The following is an 11890-nucleotide window of genomic DNA, read 5'->3' on the forward strand; positions in this document are numbered from 1 at the left end:
AGAGATGAAAGGATAGGACTACACAACTGAGTAGCTATAATGCCTATTGGTGTGAAGTAGCCTACTGTTCCTGTCTGGTTTTACAAGATGTTGTGCAAAGATGAGCTGAGCCCACTTCTGATCTGTCAATTTCAGTGTCAAATGGATCTACCACAGAGTTCAACAAAGCAAATTATTACAAAAACAGACAAACGCATACTTCACTAACACCCAACCCTTTGGGAAACTAAAGAACTGAAGAATGTCTTGTGGTTTTAAACAACTCTGCTGAGATGTGCAACCTGTCTGTGACAAGCTGTGGCTAGACTCCTTACTCAATCATCTCACCACTCTGCTTGAAAAGGCCCCATCTTATCATCACTAATGTACAGATCTAATCCCACTATCACCACAGAGGTACCTCACCAGCTTTTATCTGTCTGAGGCGTTCAAGAACTTGGGAGCTCAAATCAAGAAACAAGAGCAGGTAAGGATTCACATCGTCTTTGACACAGTTACTGCCCTTGCGTTGGTCACGCCAGTGTTTTTTCACCCATTCTCTCTTCTTAGAAACAGCACTTCTCTGGGGGGCCATTTCCTGTTTGGTGAAGAATGAGAGATTTCCTCAGAGTGGCTTACTGCTGAACACAGTGTTCTGCTCCGGCACAATCACAGGAACAGGCTAAGGGCCCTCGTCTATCATTCACATGCACGCTTGTAGCTTGCACACAAACAGATCCTCACACACACACACGTCTGCTTTCCGCATCACACACACACTCCTGATTTACTGTTAAGTCAAATACAGTGAAGAAATGTTGAGTATTCCAGCGGTCCAGTCTGTGGACCCTGAGCCAGCGGCACAGCGCTGAAGGAACATTAATGGGATACTCTGTGAGCACTCTCAGGATACGGTTACACAAAACAACATGCCAGGATTAGTCCTAATTGGGGATGGCAACTTGGATGTTTCTCAGTGCTAAATTGCCAATCAAATGATGCCAGTGGGACAAAAAGTACAGAGTAGCTTAGCCTTGCAGATCTTTTATAGAATTAGAGCTAGATCCTTTGAACATTGTTTCTCCCCATAGAATTATAAATTGCAGAATGGACATTCAGATTCAAATCTATGTTCCAATCCACGTATTTGTGGCATTTCCACAGATGATTTCTAGGTTACTTTTTTATACTTTGACGAGAGCAGAGCAAAATGTCCCAGTCTGAGATGTTATCTTGGCTATTTTTCAAAACTCTTCAATTGCTTTCTTTCCTAGTCACCTTTCCTCCATCACTCAAGGCAGGGCAACGCAGGGCAGGCCTCTCCTTTTCAAGGGTACTGTTACATGGAGGTTCTATATATCTCGCCATGGAAAAAAACCTATGGAATTAGAGATCCGATGCCAAGATATTCCCAAAGATTGCACTTCTTTAAAGGGCTGTTCTCTCAAGGGTGGTTCCACTACTGGCAAATAGGCCAGGGTGCCTAGGCTATGGTTGAGTGAGGCAATGGTGCCTGGTCTGATTAATCAGGCTCTAATACACAATTAATTGGTATATACAACCTGCAACTACTGCCTGATCAATTTTGTCATTGTTTCTTACAAGTCAGAATGTAGAAAAAAATAATAATAAACTTACTCTACCAGTTGTCTGTCCTTTCAGCTGCTCGAAATGAGAAAACATTGTTCTTATTTATTTTTTATCTTAAAAATAAATATCTACAATTCAAAACAACAAAAAGTATGGATTCTTCTCCATCCTCCCCTGATTGAGAATATAAATGTTTTATTGTCATGGCATGCTTAGTTCAATAGCTATTTACGAGAGAAAACGGAAAACATAAAACGGACTTTACCTCGTGACAAACCAAACCAAATGCTACCGGCTCTCTAAGTCAGGTAAACAATACTTTCCTGTGGATATTTTGCCTCAAATTGAGCAGCTGAAGGACAAACCACACAGACAACTGGCAGAGTAGGCCTTCAACATTCTGGGTTGTACAATACATTTACACGATTTACAGGCATTAATTGCAGATGGTATATACCAATTAATTGTGTATTACAGACAGATTAATCAGACTATATTGTGCCATACTTATATTCTTTATTTTACCTTTATTTAACTAGGCAAGTCAGTTAAGAACAAATTCTTATTTTCAATGATGGCCTAGGATCAGTGGGTTAACTGCCTGTTCAGGGGCAGAAGGACAGATTTGTACCTTGTCAGCTCGGGGATTCCGGTTACTAGTCCAACGCTCTAACCACTAGGCTACCCTGCCGCCCCATCTCAAGCATTATGTAGCTTGTTTAATGCGTTATGCGTTAAATCTTACGGACTGTCATTTTGTGTGCCAAATGCACCTCCAGAGGGTTTGAATCGGCAGTTTTGTGTTTAACCTGAGTGAAAGTGGAATGCAAGAGCATAAATACTAGACGTGGAACTGTTCTGGGGGGCTTTAACACGCCTGTGCTGTCTTGAGCCACACAAATGTAAATAAGGATGTTAGCTCTTGGTCGTCAGCATCAGTTGATCGAACTTGATTGTCCTGGCTGCCTCAGCAGATTAGGCTGACATGGCATTGAAGTGACATGGCCTGGCAACAAGAGTTGGAGGACTGGTGACTCCCTGATCTACTGGAATCTGTGCACACACAAACACCAGGAAAAATAGCCTGAATCTCTTCTTTAATGTCAGTTAGATTGGGGACAATAAGTTGAATAACAGCTGTTGCAGGGCATGCACTTTCCTATACCATGTAGCTCCAGCATCTGCCATCATGTGAAGTAGTGCATCGCCACAGTGCTTGGATAAGAGCTGTCAAATACCTTCAGCTTGCTCAGCAGTAGGAGTTGCAAATCTGGCTGTTACCGATGTAAAATGTGCGGAATGCATCCTGGAGATTAGATGTGATGCTAAATTCACCATGAAACTAACTGGAAACGTTTAGACTTACAGTCATGTAACAAAACCGTTATACAGAAACGTGTGAAGAGTTTAGGAAACCTCAGCACTCTTTCCTTGATGAATAATACTCCAGATAAAATGGGACAATAACATTAGATCTAGGATTAAAGCCTTGACGTTACCGGCAGTTTTTTATTCATTACAGCGATATAAAAAAATCAAAAGACAGAACTTGCTAGCTAACAAATTGCTAGATTGTTAACAATTTAGCAACAGCTAATGTTACTTGCCTGCCAACTGTTTGGTTGGCGAGTTGTTTCATCCGATTGAACTGTTTCTTCATTTTGCGTCCTTCTCCAGTGGAGTCGTGCTACTTTTTAGAGCTGGAAAAGTAAATCCTGTGATGTGCTTCATCAGACAAGAGTCCTTTTGTTGGCCATGAAGTTCACAATATAGCCAACTAACAGTCAGTAGCTTTGTGTCGAAGATTAGCTTGCAGCTAGCTAAAGCTATGAACCAATTAAAATAACTAGTCACTTTTTAGCTAGCTAGTTTAGGTTAGTCTTCAAGTGGTTGTTTCAGAAAAAAGTTATTCCGTCGCGTGCTGACGACATCATTAAAGCCATGTATTTTATCAAAAAGCTAGAAAACCATCCAGAGTTCCGCTGACTGCTTGCAGCCTTTATGCTGAATATCTATCTGGCTAACCACCGTCAAACGCTTTTCCCAACCAGCTAGCTAGCAGCACACCTCTCTCTTTGCCAGCACAAGCTGATGATGGCGTTGAATGGGTGGCAGGAAGAATAGGTTGCAAAAGCATCCATATACCGCCATCCCCAGCACTGTTAAATGTGCTGCTGACTGTGGGGCTTGGGACAGTTTACGAAAGTCATCTTGCTCGCTCCAGTGACACAATTCAGTACTGCAGAATTTGCACTGACCTATGGATGAGTTTTTTATCATGAAGATGTTGAATATGCCAACATTACGCAGCAAAATGTATAAAAATTATACATAGCTATTAAAACAATCAGTTTAGTTGAAATATCAAACTGTTGTTCAATGATATACATAATCAGTTGTTGACATCAGGCCTCGTCTTCATCAACAACAATTTATCATCAACTTTCACTCCCTAATCGCCTATGGAGCTCATAGCGGCACGCGCGCCTACCAGTGACGTCTCAATACACGTCTACTTACGTTGACCTTATAATGGACTGTTTTGCAGATAGATGGACATGTGTTGTCATCTGATTCCTCATGATTAATGTAAAACAATTTAATTCATTTAAATCATCTTAAAGTAGATCAAATAAGATAAGATAAAATAGAAGACAGAAAGTTTTACTGATAAAGTTGCACACGCACTGTCGTGGATGCAAGGTCCGATCACTTCTGACACCAATGTAATGAAACAGGCAGGGAGCAGGTCACGAGCCCTCGACCTTCTAGCCCGATGTCCGGCGCGCTATCGACTGTGCCGCAAAAGCATGCTGAACGGCAGAGTCGATTTCCGCGCTTATAAACCCAGGGTCGTTACAATATAAATAAAGGGGGAATATAAACCATACATAAAGAACCATAAATAAAGGATAAATAAAGGGAGCATATAAGCAGACAATGAAAAGTCTTACAATAGTCAATGATTACATTTCTCAAAGACAGGTTATAGGCTACATGTGCACCACCAAATCAGAACAGTAGGTGAAATTAAGAGATGAACATAGACCAAATTATTAGGGTGAGGCACATGGGCTACTAACAGCTTGCTACACCACATACACTTAGTCAGTGGTAGAAAAAGTACCCAATTGCCATACTTGAGTAAATGTAATGATACCTTAATAGAAAATTACTCAAGTAAAAGTCACCCAGTAAAATACTACTTGAGTAAAAGTTTAAATGTATTTGGTTTCAAGTATACTTAAGTATCAAAAGTAAATGTAATCGCTAAAATATACTTAAGTATAAAAATTACAAGTATAAATCATTTAAAATGTCTTATATTACGCAAACCAGACAGCATCATTTTCTTGTTTTTTTATTTACGGATAGCCAGAGGCACACTTCAACACTCAGACATAATTTACTTTTCTTTAGGAATGTAGTGAAGTAAAAGTAAAAGTTGTCAAAAATATAAATAGTAAAGTACAGATACCTTAAAAAACTACTTAAGTAGTACTTTAAAGTATTTTTACTTAAGTACTTTACACTACTGCACTTAGTATTACTTTCTTAGCTACAGTATACATATCTTCCTGGCATATTACATAATTTATGCAGCAGCATTCAAGACATGTTTGGACTCCCCGTTGTGCTGCGCTCAGTTGAACAGGAAGGTGGCGCGGTGGACCTTAGTGGGCAAATTTTGTCATCAAACTTTGTCATCAAAGTCTGGCATTCTCTAGATTTATTGTGCTTTCAAGACAACCGGGAACCGGGGGGGGGAAAAATCTAATCATGATGACGTCAGTGATCTTCAGTTCGTAGCTCTAGAAAGAGGCCAGAGTCGTCCGGGGTTAGGGTTTGGCCCAATGAAGGCCGTCATTGTAAATAAGAATTTGTTCTTAACTGACATGCCTAGTTAAATTTAAAAAATGTATAGCCATACCTGTGGCCTTGTGAAGTTATGTTCCTAGAATGTTAAGATTTCTGTGTGAAACATTATTGGATACTGCAGAATGGAACCAAATATTCCATATTTGAACTGTCATCTCATTTGTTCTGCACATGATTGTTATTACACAGTGTGTTGTGGGAACCTATTCCCCTGAAGGTCAACAATTCAGCCTTTCTCTTATCTCATCATTTAAAGGGCATGTAATGCTGGTCTATTAAAATCATAAGACCATCACAAAGTAAAAAAAAATAAAAATAAAAAAAGAAAGAAAGAGGCCAGAGTTCTCGATTTACAATTCCGAGTTGGATGAAAGTTCAAAACGTATTTTCCCAGTCGTCTTGAACTCACTTTGCTGTTCTGAGTTAACAGTTGTTATGAGCGCGGCACAAATCATGCTTCATTGACAGCATGGCCCATGTTAAATGTTTATAACTTGAAACTAGGAAAAGAGAACCATTATCTTAGACTTGGGACCTCACAGCCACTCCACTGAATAGCAGGCTAATGATTGATTTGCAATGCTTGCCGTTAGCCACTGATTCCTTCCAAACCACTCATTGTTGAATTTACGATTTCAAACTTGTTGTGTAATATTTATGTCCAATGAGCACCGATACGTTTCATCTATAATTTATCTTCGTTATTTCTCTTCATATGACAAGGATTAAAAATGATTTTCCAGTAGATTGTCAACTTCATTCATGATGATGACTGCTAGCTAAGATTTTGTTTTGACATAATTGTGGTCTCAGTAATGTCAGAAATTGACCTGTAGAGGGAGGCAGAGCCTGTCCAGCTAAACTTGTAGTGAGATCATCTCTAATAAGAAACACACCTTAATGTGTAGTTATAATGTTGTGCACCTCTTCGGGACAAAACCACTGCTGTCAAAACCTCTCATTGAGACCTATTCCACAGATTCATTATTACTAAGTAATGATGTTAAAGACATTGACTGATACAAATCAACATGATAACTGAATGGGATTGTCTCTTATGGTGACATTTGATTTTCACTTAGTCTTCATTTGTATTGTCTGTGTGTGTTTCAGATGGCCACAGCCTAGACTCCGACAGGCACTGCATCATCAGTGCTGACCTCAGGGACATCCCAGGCCTAGATGACAAACTGAAGAAGTTCCACCTCAACCCAGAGTCAGTGAAAATAACATATTGAATATGTTTTAATATTTTGTTGGACAGCTTTGCAAGAGTCTAGCCAATTGAAATAGCAGTATACGGCTGTATCAGTGGATCAGCAGTTGTGCTGTAGCAATACAATTTGTTTGTCACTGTACCTAACTCGTATTTATGGTCTTGGCCGAATGTTCCACAGTCAGTTCCTGATCACGATAATCATATACAGTTCAGTCAGAAGTAGAGGTCGACCGATTATGATTTTTCAATGTCGATACCGATTTATTGGAGGACCAAAAAAAAGACGATACTGATTAATCGGCCAATTTATTTATTTGTAATGACAATTACAACAATACCGAATTAACACTTTTGTTTTAGCTTAATATAATACATCAATAAAAACAATTTAGCCTCAAATAAATAATGGAACATGTTAAATTTGTTTTAAATAAGGCAAAAACAAAAGTGTTAGGGAAAAAAGTAAAAGTGCAATATGTGCCATGTACAAAAGTTCCTTGCTCAGAACATGAGAACATATGAAAACTGGTGGGTCCTTTTAACATGAGTCTTCAATATTTCCATGTAAGAAGTTTCAGGTTGTAGTTATTATAGGAATAATTCTCTATACCATTTGTATTTCATATACCTTTGACTATTGGATGTTCTTATAGGCACTATAGTATTGCCAGTGTAACAGTATAGCTTCCGTCCCTCTCCTCGCCCTTACCTAGGCTCGAACCAGGGACACATCGACAACAGCCACCCTCGAAGCATCGTTACCCATCGCTCCATAAAAGCCACGGCCCTTGCAGAGCAAGGGGAATAACTACTCAGAGCGAGTGACGTCACCGATTGAAACGCTATTAGCGCGCACCCCGCTAACTAGCTAGCCATTTCACATCAGTTACACTAGCCTAATCTCGGGAGTTGATAGGCTTGAAGTCATAAACGGCTCAATGCTAAAAGCACACCGAAAAGCTGCTGGCAAATGCACGAAAGTCCTGTTTGAATGAATGCTTACGAGCCTGCTGCTGCCTACCACCGCTCAGTCAGACTGCTCTATCAAATATCAAATCATAAACTTATTTATAACATAATAACACACAGAAATACGAGCCTTAGGTCATTAAACTCAGTTTTTCACAATTCCTGACATTTAATTCTAGTAAAAATTCCCAGTTTTAGGTCAGTTAGGATCACTACTTTTGTTAAGAATGTGAAATGTCAGAATAATAGTAGAGAATTATTTATTTCAGCTTTTATTTCTTTCATCACATTTCCAGTGGGTCAGAAGTTTACATACACTCAATTAGTATTTGGTAGCATTGCCTTTAAATTGTTTAACTTGGGAAAAACATTTCGGGTAGCCTTCCACAAGCTTCCCACAATAAGTTGGGTGAATTTTGGCCCATTCATCCTGACAGAGCTGGTGTAACTGAGTCAGGTTTGTAGGCCTCTTTGCTCACGCACACTTTTTAAATTCTGCCCACAAATTTTCTATTGGATTGAGGTCAGGGCTTTGTGATGGCCACTCCAATACCTTGACTTTGTTGTCCTTCAGCCATTTTGCCACAACTTTGGAAGTATGTTTGGGGTCATTGTCCATTTGGAAGACCCATTTGCGACCAAGCTTTAACTTCCTGACTGATGTTTTGAGATGTTGCTTCAAGATATCCACATCATTTTCCTACTTCATGATGTCATCTGTTTTGTGAAGTGCACCAGTCCCTCCTGCAGCAAAGCACCCCCACAACATGATGCTGCCACCCCCGTGCTTCACGGTTGGGATGTTGTTCTTTGTCTTGCAAGCCTCCCCCTTTTTCCTCCAAACGTAACAAGGGTCATTATGGCCAAACAGTTCTATTTTTGTTTCATTAGACTGGAGGACATTTCTCCAAAAAGTCCCCATGTGCAGTTGCAAGCCGTAGTCTGGCTTTTTTATGGCGGTTTTGGAGCAGTGGCTTCTTCCTTGCTGAGCGGTCTTTCAGGTTATGTTGATATAGGACTCGTTTTACTGTGGTTATAGATCCTTTTGTACCCGTTTACTCCAGCATCTTCACAAGGTCCTTTGCTGTTGTTCTGGGATTGATTTGCTCTTTTCGCACCAAAGTGCGTTTATCTCTTGGAGACAGAACGCGCCTCCTTCCTGAGTGGTATGACTGCTGCGTGGTCCCATGGTGTTTATACTTGCGTACTATTGTTTGTACAGATGAGCGTGGTAACTTCAGGCGTTTGGAAATTGCTCCCACGGATGAACCAGACTTGTGGAAGTAAACCATTCTTTTTCTGAGGTCTTGGCTGATTTATTTTGATTTTCCCATGATGTCAAGCAAAGAGGCACTGAGTTTGAAGGTAGGCCTTGAAATACATCCACAGGTACACCTCCAATTGACTCAAATTATTAAATTAGCCTATCAGAATTTTCTAAAGCCATGACATTTTCTGGAATTTTCCAAGCTGTTTAAAGGCACAGTCAACTTAGTGTATGTAAACTTCTGACCCACTGGAATTGTGATACAGTGAATTATATGTGAAATACTCTGTCTGTAAACAATTGTTGGGAAAATTACTTGTCATGCACAAAGTAGATGTCCTAACCGACTTGCCAAAACTATAGCTTGTTAACAAGAAATGTGTGGAGTGGTTGAAAAACAAGTTTTAATTACTCCAACCTAAGTGTATGTTAACTTCCAACTTCAACTGTACTTGGGTGCTCTTTGATTTTCCATTGTTTTTCATCTGTGTGTCAAAGAACCCCATCTACTTTGATCTCAGCCTATGAGACGTGGAAAGCCCTGTTCCGTTTACAAGAATTGTATTCATACTGTTTAAGTGCATATATTCACGGCTTCCTGTGAGGTCTGGTCCACCACCCAAGCCTCGACTACGTTAAAATGAGTTCTCTGTGGATTCAAGTGTCTTCTGAAATGGCCTCCACTTGTGCCGAAGGCTCTATGGATGTGGTGTTATGTCAGAGATTCTGACGAAATTAAGATGAAAATGAATGTCAGTCATTGGAATCCCAAGTACAGTACCCTCAACCCTCTAGCAATTATACAACAACCTTACAACAACACACCAAAACACCTTTTTGATAGATCTGAAGGGACGTTACAGATAAATATAAAGGAAGCGCTGATAATGGGGCATGGTTAGATAAGGTACACATTGTGACGCAAATGCTGAGGAACACTGTTGTGATTAGCAGATCCCAAATCTGTGTTTACAACAGCTGTGTCAGTCTCCTGATTTCTCACAGTCTGAAACCAAACCACGGTCTCAGGGCCAAAGACTTATGAAGTCACTTAGTCAAGAGGTTTGCTTGCTTTAGAAAGTTTACATTGTAGTCATTTAGCAGATGCTCTTATCCAGAACAACTTACAGGAACATTTAGTGTCAAGTGCCTTGTTCAAGGGCACATTGACCGATTTTTCACCTAGTCGGCTCGGCAATTCGAACCAGCGACCTTTCGTTTACTGGCCCAATGCTCTTAACCGCTAGGCTACCTGCCTCTCTAGTTTTTCAGTCATTATGATCCTTTGCGTGGAAATATTAAATATTGGAACTTGATCAAATGTCACCCCAAACACTGAACTAGAATCTGGGCCTTCCCGGAGATGTTGATATGGCGACTTTCCTTTAAGCCCAGGAAGCAGCCATTGAACCTGCCATTCACCAGCTTTTCAAGCTAAATAACACTGCATGTCAGAGCAAAAACCAAGTCATGCGGTCAAAGGAATTGTCTGTAGGACTCTGAGACAGGATTGTGTCGAGGCACAGATTTGTACAACAAATTGTACATTTGATACCATGAAAGTCCAATGTCATTTCCACATGGATGACACATTATAGTTACAGGGCACAGAAAGGAAATGTTTGAGTTTCGCCTGTCGCCCTCTGTGAACTGTGTCCTGATGGTCAGACCTGTGTTTTTACAGAGAAACATTAACCCAATATGACCTTGTGTACACTGAGATAGAGATAGCAGCACTAGAGCACTGAAGACATGGTAAGGCTAGAGATATGTTTATAACACTGAATTATAGTGCCTAGTAAAAATATACACCACTTGCACAGTCTTTGCATTATTTAGCTTATTTGAGCTGTTCTTGCCATAATATGGACTTGGTCTTTTACCAAATAAGGCTATCTTCTGTATACCACCCCTACCTTGTCACAACTGATTGGCTCAAACTCATTAAGAAGGAAAGAAATTCCACAAATTAACTTTTACCAAGGCACACCTGATAATAGAATTCCAGGTGACTTCATGAAGCTGATTGAGAGAATGCCAAGAGTGCAAAGCTGTCATGAAGGCTACTTTGAATTATGTAAAATAGATTTTGATTTCTTTAACACTTTTTTGGTTTCTACATGATTCCATGTGTTATTTCATAGTTGTGATGTCTTCACTATTATTCTACAATGTAGAAAATAGTCAAAATAAAGAAAAACCCTTGAATTGCTAGGTGTGTCCAAACTTTTGACTGGTACTGTATATTTAAAAAAAAAGATATTCCAAAAGATATTTACAAGATTTCCAAAAAGTAGTGCCCTGGGCCTTTACTAGTCCTGTATTAGCGGACCAATATAGCCATCTGTAGCGCAGACAAACATTTTATGTCTAGGGGTCTTATGCTTAGTTAACTGCTCATCAGGTGCAGGAAATTAGGTGATCATCAGTCAGTGTCGCAGATGTTTTGAGTCTTTAGTTTGGGCATGCCTGTTTGTAGTTTTATTTTTTGTATATTCTTTAGTTTGGGCATGCCTGTTTGTAGTTTTATTTTTTGTATATTCTTTAGTTTGGGCATGCCTGTTTGTAGTTTTATTTTTTGTATATTCTTTAGTTTGGGCATGCCTGTTTGTAGTTTTATTTTTTGTATATTTATTTTAGTCACCATCTGAACAAATAATAATCCGCTTGGCTGGCCGACCAAGAGGTCAAGAAGGAGCTGTGCCTGGACCCTGGTAAATTGGCCGTTTCCTGGGCACATGTACATTCAACACAGTCCTCATATGCTGATATTTCACATTGATGCACTCCTTAAATCAGGTTACAGACCAGTTAACTAAACATAAGACCCCTAGACATAAAGTGCATCAACATTAGGGGGATAAGTTTCGTAACATGTATAAACATCTGTGTTCCTCAAGGTTCTGTTTTAGGACCACTATTGTTTTCACTATACAGTGTATATTCTAACTCTTGGTGATGTCATTCGGAAACACAATGTCTACTTT

The 11890-nt window shown here is 39.7% G+C and overlaps 1 protein-coding gene across 7 annotated transcripts in view; it reads right to left on the minus strand.

The window, feature by feature from the left end:
* LOC109898936 (rho GTPase-activating protein 17) overlaps positions 1 to 3934 on the minus strand; it is a 43827-nt gene extending 39893 nt beyond the window's left edge. For 2 of the 7 annotated variants that reach the window (XM_031835293.1, XM_031835292.1), the window contains exon 1: positions 3177 to 3934. In XM_031835293.1, coding sequence (XP_031691153.1) covers positions 3177 to 3229 — 53 coding nt within the window. In that variant the 5' untranslated portion in view covers positions 3230 to 3934. The remainder of the gene's footprint in view (positions 1 to 3176) is intronic. The other 5 variants (XM_031835296.1, XM_031835294.1, XM_031835290.1 and 2 more) reach the window with 4 other exon arrangements.
* Positions 3935 to 11890: the final 7956 nt, after the last annotated feature.

This window comes from Oncorhynchus kisutch, linkage group LG11, assembly GCF_002021735.2.
Source record: "Oncorhynchus kisutch isolate 150728-3 linkage group LG11, Okis_V2, whole genome shotgun sequence".
NCBI lineage: Eukaryota > Metazoa > Chordata > Actinopteri > Salmoniformes > Salmonidae > Oncorhynchus > Oncorhynchus kisutch.